A 12,565-nucleotide genomic window follows, 5' to 3' on the forward strand; every position below is an offset into this window, starting at 1 on the left:
TGTATTTTGTTGTTCTCTTTGTCACATCCTTCACCCTGGCACAAATCTCCAGATAACAAGGGGAACGTGCCATTTGAGCCAATTTGGTCTGATTTCTGATTCCACATCCCTCACTCTGAGGTCCTAAAGTTGTGAGTCACTTTTGCTACACAAACCGGGTCGCTTACGTGCCTTGATCTAAAGCCAGTGGTTCCCAAACATATTTGGTCGAATGCCCAGTTTGAATATATTACTGTTTCTACTGCCCACAGCTGAAAAAAAACTTGAAAACTGTATCAATCGAAAATCCTACATCGATTAGCATATTTGCCGTTAACTTTAAGTATCTTTATACTGAGAGTAAATAGATAAAGAAGATAAATGAAAAAGGTGGGTGGGTGATGTCAGAGACATAACTGGATGTCGTGAATACGAAAACAACTGACATGTTCATTTAGGGGTTAGCCAAATTTTGTGCTAGGGCACATAACCGTTTTTATTAGTTTTACGTTTCGTCTTTGACTCATCAGTGCAGAGCAGTTCAAATTGGCTAACCCCTAAATGACCATACCTGCATCGGCCAGAAATAGTCGAAAACACGTTTTCGTTCGGCACGTCAGAAAAGACATTGCACTTCGTTGCAAAACAAAAAGTGTTCTGTAAGTAGCAGAAACTTTACGTCTGCTTAGCGGTTCAAATAGAACTGCCGAGTTTAGCACTAAGCAGTTCAATTTGAACTGCTCTGCACTGATGAGTCAAAGACGAAACGTAAAACTAATAAAAACGGTTATGTGCCCTAGCACAAAATTTGGCTAACCCCTAAATGACCATACCTGCATCGGCCAGAAATAGTCGAAAACACGTTTTCGTTCGGCACGTCAGAAAAGACATTGCACTTCGTTGCAAAACAAAAAGTGTTCTGTAAGTAGCAGAAACTTTACGTCTGCTTAGCGGTTCAAATAGAACTGCCGAGTTTAGCACTAAGCAGTTCAATTTGAACTGCTCTGCACTGATGAGTCAAAGACGAAACGTAAAACTAATAATAAACTGACATGTTCCTTAACACTTCCGAATATCAATTAGTCGATCGATTGTATGAATTATGCCAGCATTCCCCTTTTCACAGTTTTCGCAAAAACAAAGAAGGCTTCACTTGATCTCGATTACTGTGAATTTCACACAGTGAAAAGTGCACAAATATAATCAAACTGTTCTAGATTTGCACTAAACTGAGGATATTTACCTTCGATTTGCAAAGAAGAAATCCTAATAGTTCTTTAAAAAACTTTTAGAGCCATTAGAACGGCTGATTTTGTGTGATGCTCTCCGTTGTCCTCTTTTCGTTGTTTTTCACCAATGCTGTGACGTAATCGCTCTTGTCGGAAGCGAAACTAGCTTTGCAAATGACACACAATACATCTGCGCGCAGTGGCGATAGAATCCAAACTGATCCAATTTTTGTTAAAGGTTTCTTTTTACGTGATTTCGTTTGTAGCTTTTTCACTAATGGGCGGTCCTAGCAGCATATAGAATTTTAATTTCGATTATTTCATTTCGGATTTGCATTTTATTGAAAGAAACTATCAGGAAAGCTGTACGGGATTCATTCCTGCCTTTCAGAAGGACCAAATTGTGGAACTCACTACGATATTAAGCACTGTTCGGAACATTTTTCTCGAACGAATTGTTGTACAGCAGCAGATATTTTGTTCTCTTCCTCAGAACGCGTTCTGATTGGCTGGTGTTGACATGGGTCAAATGAGACACGTGTTTTAATAGTGTACTATTGAAATACTTCAATGCTGTTGCTATACGCGTTCAAGTTGAAAAATATATATTATATAAATCCTTTCACAGATCACTGAGCTATGAGCTTTAAAAATACGAAAAAGGCAAACGCGCCTTATGAATTATCCTCTTTGATACTCGTTTATAACAAGCATTTCAGAAAAGTTTAATTTTGAATTTTTTGAGATTATGTCACACAACTGAAAATTTTATCATAAAATTGTGATCATATTTCCGATGGCATGTAGCAAAAATTATGCTGATTCATTAGATACAACAGGAGATATTCACGATCAAAAATTTATCACTCTCTCAGAGGGTGAAAAAAAGGCACCCCTTTAGTAAAATAAGTCGTATTCACGACAAAACAGCTGACTGCTAGTAATTTAGATTTGCAAACTACCTCACTTATGAATTTCTTGGCTCAAACGTTGGATTGTACCGATTTATAGGTGAAGATTTTTATCAACTATTATCTTCACTCATCATTTGAAATATCTTTCCGCATTTCAAAAAAAAATTCACGATGTTTTCTCAAACAAATAAAAACAAAATTACAAACAAAGATGAACACTAGTAAAAATATTTATGGGGTTTTGGAAAATAAAGACACAAGTTATTCTACTAGTATTTGGTTCAAATCTTCCTACTAAGTAATAGTTATGTGATGTCTTAGTTCGGTAACTACATTGAATCTTGGTTTAAGGGGTATTAAGAAGGTATCGTAATAACTTTTTCTTGCAACAATGTATCGTAGGCCAGAATAAAGCTTGGGAATGAACTGCTGAATCCAATATAAAATATCGATCTCGAGATAAAGTTCTTCGGATGGAATTCTAAATGAGCGCTATCCCTGCAGATTACCATATTTAGCCTGTCGTTGAGCTAGATACGCAGTATGTGTAAATATTCGGCATTTCGTATTGCGTTTAAACTTCATCAGTTTGCATGCAAAGCTCAAAAGTTTGTAATCAAACTGATCACGTTGCCATTGTACAAATTCGTTGAGTATCCTTTGTTGTATTTGACCTCAACAATCATTATACCTTGTGTTAGATTTTGATATTTGCTTCTCGATTGTGGAAATGACATCTAAGCAAGATTACCAAGCCGTCCAAATTTTGCTCGTGCATCGCGAAAATCTATACTACTCGCTCGCAAAGTTTTCGAAATTGATGAATGTTGTAAAATTTACGGTTCCTAGTGCAATGAAAGAATTCGGAGATCGTTTTCCGACTGTTAATAGGTAAAGATCGAGAGAGCGAATCGAAACCCGGATTGACTCTGAATCGTACGATAAACAAATCACGTCGGTTGTTCTCACAAGAAGCTGATAAAGTTTAATTACAGTGTGCGGGTGATGTAATCAACATTAATGCTTTCGAATTTTTAACAGTTTTCTGAACAGGAATATTTTACGGTTGCCGAAAGTGAAATTTGAGCTGTCGTAGTTGTTGGCTAGTGGACAGCCATCGCGACCGGAAGTCTTTTTAAATTTAGATATACAAGTGTTCTAAGACAAGAACCTTCCCAAGGAGACCTTAGCTTAGAATATTTTTTCTGTATTCGGTATGAACTGTTCTAGTTCAAGTTTAAAGACATGATTCTAATTTTTGATAAAACGTTTGAACAATTTTACCATTTGTTGATTGTAACACCCTTCATGTTTTTATCTGTTAACTTTCATTTTCTCCCTTATAAATCTTACAAAAATTAACTATTATTTTACTTTTTTATTTATGACTTCTGGTCAGTCAGTAATTTTTACTTTTTTCGGTTTTTTTTTTAACGATATCAAACTAACTAGAGATTATAAGAGGAGAAAGAATATGAAATCATAGAGCCATAGTACTCAAGGGAGAGCAAGGATGTGAAGAATAAAGTGCGGAAAAGTGAGACGTGAGACCGGCCGGTTCGGACAGTAAATGGCAAACGACCTTTGCCTTTACTTTCTGACATATCAGAGACTCGGATGACTCGTATCGCTAAGATGCCTAAGTTCGACTCCTATAAATTAAACCTAAATAACTTTCCGTCCGTCAAATTTTGAAATGAGCCGCAGTTTTAGTTAGTGCTTAGTGCAAACTTAAACAGTTCAATTTGAACCGCTAAGCAGACGTAAACTACTCGACACAAAATAACCACTCAAGTGTCAGATTTCAACCAGCAGTTAAAATTAACCGCGAAATGGTTCACAGCCTAAGCAATGAATAATGCAAAAAGAACGTGTAATTAGTGTTGACAGCTTTGATTAAATTAATTAACACTTTAAAAAGTGTTTTGCAAATAGCAATAACATTACGTCTGCTTAGCGGTTCAAATTGAACTGTTTAAGTTTGCACTAAGCAGTTCAATTTGAACTGCTATGCACTGACGAGTCTAAGACGAAACGTAGAGAAAAGTAAAAACGGTTATGTTCCCAAAGAACAAACTTAGGATAACCCCTAAATGGCTTAATCAATTGTTTTAGTAAAAACAAAGCGAAAAGTTTCTTAGAAGCGATCCTAACTACGGCCAAAACATTTTAATGGATGGATTTTTTAACAGATAACATTTTATAACAACCCTTTGTTTCCAATTGTTTAACTCAAAACTTAAGCACCTCAAAAAGGTCCTTATGCAGATATGAGTAAGGAGTGCGGTCAAAGTTTGAACATTTTCGATCTTGAAAACTCACCAAAGGAGTAAGAGGGGTACATGAAGTTTCCGAAATCGAATGACGCCAACAAAATTGCATGAAACGTCGAGATTTAGTGTCATCCAGATTATTTTTTTTAAATATCAACTTTTTGGGATTTTGAAAAATTTAGAGATTTAGACCAATCTTAATCTCCTGAACCAAAGATTTCTTTGAAGTTTGATGCTCGTTATTTAACACCAAAACTCCGATTTGTTCAAGTTTCGCCTTCGGCTTCTCAGCGCTTAAAGCAGTTTAAATTGAACTGCCATCATCGCATAGCAGTTCAACTTAAACCGCTAAGCAGACGCAAACGATGTTAAACTGCTAGGCGGAGATGGCAGTTAAAATTGAACTGTTTTAAGCACTTATGGTTGGTAAACGACTGAACAATGCGCAATTCAGGCCCCAATGTGGTTCTTAGCCTCTTGTTCAGTAACTCCTATCCCTACCTCCCCGCGGTGCCGGCTGGGGTACGAGTAACCATAGGAAAGATCGAGTAACCAACCCCGGTGGGACCTTGGTCGTTTGCTGACAGGGAAGGAGGGGCTTGCCTTCTCTTTACAGAGAGCGAGCCTACCCGAGCGTCTGTTCCCCATGTTGGAGCGGCTCGAAACAGCATCTGTTCTCCATGTTAGGAGCGGCTGATTACCGTCCTTGTGTCAGTGTGGGACTCTAAACAGTGCTGACACGATGGCCCTTCGGCGAGACAGGAGGTTGGTGCAGGCCTAACAAGCCGCCCGGAAAACACTTGTTACGAATAATCAGGATATAAATACGACTCGGAATAATCGGCAAAGACCTACGCGACGAAATAAGGACTACGATTGGAAGCTTGGCACATGGAACTGCAAATCGCTTGGCTTCCCAGGATACAACCGAATGCTGCATGATGAGCTTCAAATCCGCGGGTTCGATGTCGTAACACTGCAGGAACTTTGTTGGACGGGACAGAAGGTATGGAAAAGTGGGCATCGAGCGGCTACCTTCTACCAGAGCTGCGGCACAAACAACGTTCTAGGAACGGGATTTGTAGTGTTGGGCAAGATGCGCCAGCGCGTGATTGGGTGGCAGCCAATCAGTGATAGAATGTGCGTATTGAAGATCAAGGGCCGTTTCTTCAGTTACAGCATCATCAACGTGCAGACCCGATGACGAGAAGGAAGCATTCTACGCGCAGCTGCAACGAGCCTACGACAGTTGTCCACGACGGGATGTGAAACACGTCATCGGCGACATGAATGTACAGGCCCGTCATCGGGCTGGAGAGCCTGCACTCGGTAACAAACGACAACGGTCAACGATGCGTAAACTTTGCAGCCTCCCTAGGAATGGTAGTTCGAAGCACCTTCTTCCCCCTCAAAGATATCCACAAAGCCACCTGGAGATCACCTGATCAACATACGGAAAACAAATCGACCACGTTCTCATCGACGGGCGATTTTTTTCGGCGTCATCAATGTCCGCACTTACCGCAGTGCCAACATTGATTCTGACCACTAACTTGTCACGGTTTGTATGCGCTCAAAACTATCGACGGTGCACAATACTCGTCGCAACGCCGGGACTCAATCTCGAGCAGCTACGTAGCATTCGTACTGCAGAGGAATACACAACAACTGGAGCAAGTGCTACCAACGGAAGAGCAGCTTGGCGCGGCGACTCTTGAAGGCGGCTGGAGGAATATAAGGCCCGCTGTGAGTAGCACTGCTGCAACCGTTCTAGATACGAGGTTATCGAATCGAGGAAATGACTGGTTTGACGGCGAATGTCAGCAGTTGGTCGAAGAGAAGAATGCAGCAAGGCCGATGATGCTACAACACCGCACTAGAGCGAACGAGGAACGATACAGACAGGCGCGGAACAAACAGAACACGGTTTTCCGGAAGAAAACCGCCACCAGGAAGACCAAGATCGCGAAGCGATGGAACAGCTGTACCGCGCAAATGACACGCGAAAGTTCTATGAGAAGGTGAACCGCTCACGTAAAGGCTACACGCCACAGGCCGAAATGTGCAGAGATACCAGTGGTAACCTTCTCACGAACGAACGTGAGGTGATCGACAGGTGGAAGCAGTACTATGACGAGCATCTGAATGGCGAAGCACAAGATACAGAGAACGGTACAGGAATCAATCTGGGTGCACGCTCAGCCGACGATAGATTCCCAGCCCCTGATCTGTCGAAGATAAGTAAGGAGATCGGCAAGCTGAGGAACAACAAAGCCGCGGGCAATGACCAGTTGCCAGGCGAGCTGCTCAAACATAGAGGAGAGGCACTGGCTAGAGCGCTGCACTGGATGATTTCTAAGATTTGGGAGGAGGAGATTCTACCGCAGGAATGGATGGATGGAGTGGTATGTCCCGTCTACAAAAAGGGCGATAAGCTAGATTGTTGCAATTACCGCGCAATCACATTGCTGAAAGCCGCCTACAAGGTACTCTCCCAAATCCTTCGCCGTCGTCTATCACCAATAGCTAAGGAATTCGTAGGGCCGTACCAAGCGGGATTTACTGGAGCACGCGCCACTACGGATCACATATTCGCGATAAGACAAATACTCCAGAAGTGTCGTGAATATAACGTACATACGCATCACCTATTCATTGACTTCAAAGCGGAATACGACAACGCAACTTGGTTAAAGCCGGGTATAAATAAACGATATAAAAAAAATACGACACAATCGATCGAGAACAGCTATGGCAGATAATGCACGAATACGGTTTCCCGGACAAATTGACGAGATTGGACTGAAAGCTGAAGCTAGGCGTATCGGACAGGCCATAAATGCGTCGAAAACAAAATACATGAGAGGAAGAGGCTCTAGAGAAGAAACACTACGCCTCCCACCACGAATATTGATAAACGGTGACGATATCGAGGTGGTGACCGTCTCCCCTTCGATCGAGAAAAGTACGCCACCGCACGAAATTGACCATCTACAAAACGCTCATTAGACCGGTTGTTTCCTATTGCCACGAGACCTGGACTATGTTGGCAGAGGACCAACGCGCCCTCAGTGTTTTCAAAAGAAGGGTACCATCTATGGTGGAGTGCAGATGGAAGACGGAACGTGGAGACGGCGTATGAATCACGAATTGCAACAGCTGCTAGGAGAACCACCTATCGTACGGACAGCTAAAATCGGACGTCTACGATGGGCTGGGCATGTCACAAGGATGTCGGACGACAGCCCAGTGAAAATGGTTCTTGAATCTAATCCGAGTGGTACAAGAAGAAGAGGAGCGCAGCGAGCAAGGTGGATCGATCAAGTGGAGGGTGATCTCAGAATCCAGCTCCGTGCCTTGAGTGGCTGGCGACGAGCAGCCATGGACCGAGTTATGTGGAGACGTATGCTTGATACAGCAAAGGACACCCCAGGCCTATAGCTGTTAGGTAAGGTAAGGTAAGTAAGCACTTATGAGCCGAAGGCGAAACGTAAAGAAATCGAAATAAAATATGTGCTTCTCGCACAAACTAACAAACCCCTAAATGTTCATGCAAATCTTGCAAACCGCAAACTTGCCAAATGATTCTGTTAACTTGTGTTCAAGCTTGCTTATAAGTGATGTGCTTACATTAGTGAGCCAAAATTTATGCAAATATATTTTGGTCGCTTGTAAAGTAAGGTGGTCTTTGTATTGAATGTGAAAACCATGACAAAATTTCTGTTTGGGATTCTAATAGAATAAAAAAAAACAGAAAGCAGTTCTGTTAATTAACAATTTATTATCAATTTTCACACCGATGGAGTTGCCAGCTCTAACTTTACATTGATGTTCATGGCGGTTAGCTGTGACACCAGGAACCTAAAAATGTACGGGATTTCCACGTACCCTATGTCACGGTCGCTTTGGCAGAGTCTGCAGGTGGCCGGTGTCCGTTGCGTTTCCGCCGTATTCGACGCCACCTTCTTGGTGATGCTGCCGATCGGTCCAAGCAACGTACCGCATCCTTTGCAAATCAGTGTGGTTATTTTGTCGGAACCATGGAACAGCCGGTCTTGTAGCAGAAATGAAGCACCATGCGCTATCAACGCGTCTCGTTCCATTTCGCCAAAACGAACACCACCACCCCGCGAACGACCTTTGTTCGGTTGATGAGTCAGCTGATCTAGCGGACCAGTTGAACGGACCTGCCATTTATCCGAAACCATATGACGCAAACGCTGATAGTGGACAATCCCGAAAAAGATATCCGCTTTCATTTCACGTCCATCTACACCACTGTACATGCGCTCCGTTCCGAAATAATTATATCCGCTGGTTTCCAGTAGTCGTCCAAAATAATCAATCGCCGTGTTGTTCTCGGTGAACCGGAAAGGTGTTGCGTCGTGAACCAATCCGTGACAGGCTGCCGTTTTCCCTGCCATTGTTTCGATCATCATGGCAATTGTCATTCGCGAGGGGAACCCATGCGGATTAAAGATGATATCTGGAATCATTCCCGACTCAGTGAAGGGAAGATCAACCGCTGGCCATTTCTGAGAGCAGATACCTTTCTGACCGGCTCGCGAAGCAAATTTATCACCAACATTGGGATTGCGCACGATTCTGTACGTGATGACGGCCCGTTTCGGTGCGCTACCCGAAATTGCAGCACACAGCTTGATGTTGTCCACAATTGCCTCTTCTTGACCGTCAAACTTTACCACGTGGTAGGTGTGATCGCCCGTGTCGAAGTAGCAGTACAGAGGATTTTTATGTGTGAGCAGAGCACTCCGGAACGGAAGACCATCGTTGTCCAGGTAGGGTTTCAGGTATTCATTACGTGGATCACGAGCGAAAAAACTATCTCCCTTCAGTTCGATCATTTCATTTTTGTACACAGTACCGTGGGCGAAGCCTCGCTCAAAAGCCGATTTATTAATGATCATCGCATCCTCCATGTCATAACCTGAAAAAAGTCGATTCCAATGAAATCACCGATTGGCAAAACAGACCAAAACTTACCGGTATAAGATATAACGGCCACCACAGCATTCGTTCCCATGGCGTAATTGTCCAGATTGATGTTGTCATGATGAACCGGTCGGAAGAGTGGCGTAGCGGGCGTTTGCAACCGATAGAATTTCGCTATGCACTGCAACTGCCAATTGTGGCAGGGAGTTCCCATCGTTTGTTTACCCATTTGACACTGGTACATGTTACGAGGTGACTGATTGCAATCGGGCATCGGAATCAACATAGCCAGATTGCTGAGGAAGGATGTTTTCGACAGTTCCATGTGGGTGGTCACTTTCGGATACGCTTCGTCGGGCGTAATGCAAATGTCCATGTACACCTGTTCGAACGTTCCGATCAGTTCGACTTTGTTCACTATCAGGTTCATCACCGGACGTACCATTCGTGCCGCTCCGATAAAAATATACAGTCCCGGATATTGGCCCCCTTCTACAAAAGGAATTAGCACAATTTCGGTGGTGTTCGGTATGCTCTTTCCTTCGATTTTCAACAACCGAAGTTGGTGTACGACTTGACTTGCAATATTGCGAGGAATATTACCGATAATCCTGCCTTCCAGCATCACTGGGAAGCTTTCTTTGGCGTAATTCTCTCCGAAGGATAAAACATTCACAGGAAGCATTCCATATTGAATCAAGTACTGTTCGATGTTACGTACTTTCACTGGATCCGGACGGCCGGAAACGAGACAATTAGATGTCAGGTGGTTCAGCAAGCCACAAGGTGTGCCATCGGGGGTGTGAACCGGACAAATAAATCCCCACGCGTCCGGTAGCAGCTGCCGCGCTTCAGTGGTTCTCATCGTGACAAAAAACGAGCCACGGTGAACAGCCCGAAAATGCGACATGTACCGCATTCGATTGATGTTTTCGGCAATTATCACCAAACCGGAGTCTTGCATAAGACCCATTTCGCTAGCCTTGGGCAGATTTCCCGTAGCCAGAAAGTTTCCGAAGGATCGATCAAAATTTGACGTATTTTTACATGCCATAATTACATCGTTTTGCATCAAGGAAGCATCAACATCACTGCAAAGTTTCAGAAGATTAAACTTCATTCCGTTTAGAAAGGAAACAAAATGCTCCCGCAGTAGCTTCTGGTAGAGATGGCCACCGAGAAGCAGTTCCTGCATCATCACACTGTCGGCACCTTCCGTTTTGCAGCGACCTTGAGCTGCCGTAAACAATTTTTGCATCATGACGACCAGCAAATTGAACTTGTCCAAATCATTCTCCAGATGGATTAGAACACAAGACCTCATCAGATAATTGGCTAGATCTTCGTTGCTGTACCAGGACGGGAGAAAGGTAAGTTTTGAGCGAAACACATTTCCTATATAACATTTGCACTCAACTTGATTGTGAATGCCTTCCTCATGCAGTTCTCGAAGCATATTCTGGATACAACTAGAAATAAGCATAGTACATTCTCATAATATCAGTGCATAAATAGGATAAAAATTACTGTTTGTAGTATTGGTCTTCCTCGAAACCGGTCGTCAACCGTTTGAAAATTTCATTATCCGTAAAACTAGAGAGGGCCTTGAGTAGCATCACGATCGGTACAAATGTGAGTGATTTCCGAATAGAAAACATAAGTTTCGCTGTTCCATTCACAAGATAATGAAGCACATTTTGCTAGAAGAAGGTGTCGCGGTGTCAATCGTAGGCTCACAAGAATGCAGTGAAAATCTTACCGTGGATGTATGATCCGTCCTGACACAACGAATCATAACACCGGTGCTACTGAAATCCTTTCCTCGGTCTTTCCACGTGTTTCTATTCAAGGCAATTGGAAAGTTCCGTCTGGTCATAATCAACATACGGATCAGTTTTTCCTGTCCGTGTACAATAAAATGTCCTCCCCATTCATCCTCGTGTTCCCCCTGTTCTACCAGCTCAGCTGGCGACATTTCATCCAGATTGCATGCTTTCGATCGTAGCATCACAGGAAGCGGACCAACATCTTTCGTTATCGGTGGCTTCGGCTGTCCGTCCACGCTCCAGTCCACGACTACCGAACACATGCCGGCATAGTTTTCGTTCTTCTGTCGACATTCGGAAGGGAATATACGTTTCTCTCGTACGTTGATTTGGCCTAGCGGAATCGTGGGTTTTGCAATGTGGCAATTTGCAATCCTCAGTTGGATTCGACTTTTGTTTGCTAGTTCAAACTCGACCGGATCCAAATGTTGAATGACATCATCGATACCCTTGTCTAGCATGTAATTAAACGATTCTATGTGTGGTGCGCCAAGGTTGGCGAGAATCTGTAAAATAAAATCCGATGAACAGTTGAATTAAAGAGGTTATCGTTCTCACTAATTACCTGATTCTGTTTTCTGGGAATAGCTCGGAACTGAGGTTTCGAGTTTGTAAGCACAGGAAAATTTCTCATTGTATGATTTTATAAGAATAAATTTGTAAACTTTTGAAATTATTCTAGCTACTAGGAATAACATATAATGTGCTGCAAGTCAAAGCATGCTGCTAGCCGCAAGACAGCGCAACAAAAGTGACAGATTTTGAATGTTACGTTAGTGTTCGTGATCACATGAATGTAAACAACACGTCAAGATGAATCAAATGGAAGGGTAGCAAAGTTGGTTTGTGGGCATGTAGGTAACGCTAGCGTAACGATTATACACTCTTAAATAAAACTAACTGCTATTAGTTTCTTCGAAAAAAATTCAAGTGATTCATACATCTGCATAAAATGTTTAAAACGATGAATGTAACAATGAAAGATTCTCTTTGCTTACTTTCTCTTTCGATTATTGCGAAATGTTCCTGCTTTTTTTCGGTAATTTCTTCAATGCAGATTAAAAGATAATAGCTTTAGTTATTGTTATCGGTAAATAGTTGCAGAGAAGGGTTGCTAAGAGTACTGTAATACCTAAGACAAGACCTGACAACTGGCTTCTTATTCTTCCTTCCGAATCATCCTTCTAGTCATTTTCGCCCTGTGGAATAAATACCAACGTATCGGCTTCAGTGTAGCCATATGTAGATGTTTTAATAACTTTATGCTAAGAAAAAAATATTTATTCAATTTAAATTTTTAGACTCGGTTTTTGATTTGAAATAAACATGAAAAATGTTTGTGTGAATGTATTTTTTTTATTATATATTAATGCCTAAAAACAATTAATTGA

At 42.3% G+C, this 12,565-nt stretch overlaps 1 protein-coding gene across 1 annotated transcript; it reads right to left on the reverse strand.

The window, feature by feature from the left end:
- Positions 1 to 8,165: 8,165 nt before the first annotated feature.
- On the reverse strand, positions 8,166 to 12,213 carry LOC131432159 (DNA-directed RNA polymerase I subunit RPA2). The gene is made up of 5 exons (XM_058598272.1): positions 11,740 to 12,213; positions 11,108 to 11,680; positions 10,876 to 11,048; positions 9,400 to 10,817; positions 8,166 to 9,343 (listed from the first exon to the last, which is right to left on the reverse strand). Exons 1-5 carry the CDS (start codon positions 11,806 to 11,808, stop codon positions 8,187 to 8,189), a joined length of 3,390 nt encoding a protein of 1,129 aa, XP_058454255.1. The 5' UTR covers positions 11,809 to 12,213; the 3' UTR covers positions 8,166 to 8,186.
- Positions 12,214 to 12,565: the final 352 nt, after the last annotated feature.

This window comes from Malaya genurostris, chromosome 2 (genome assembly GCF_030247185.1).
Source record: "Malaya genurostris strain Urasoe2022 chromosome 2, Malgen_1.1, whole genome shotgun sequence".
Lineage (NCBI taxonomy): Eukaryota > Metazoa > Arthropoda > Insecta > Diptera > Culicidae > Malaya > Malaya genurostris.

Coding starts and splice junctions, on each gene's coding strand:
- LOC131432159 (XM_058598272.1), bottom strand. CDS start 11,808: ATGAGAAATTTTCCTGTGCTTACAAACTCGAAACCTCAGTTCCGAGCT. Junction 11,049..11,107: donor GGACGGATCATACATCCACG/GTAAGATTTTCA, acceptor ACCTTCTTCTAG/CAAAATGTGCTTCATTATCT. Junction 10,818..10,875: donor GAAGACCAATACTACAAACA/GTAATTTTTATC, acceptor GCTTATTTCTAG/TTGTATCCAGAATATGCTTC.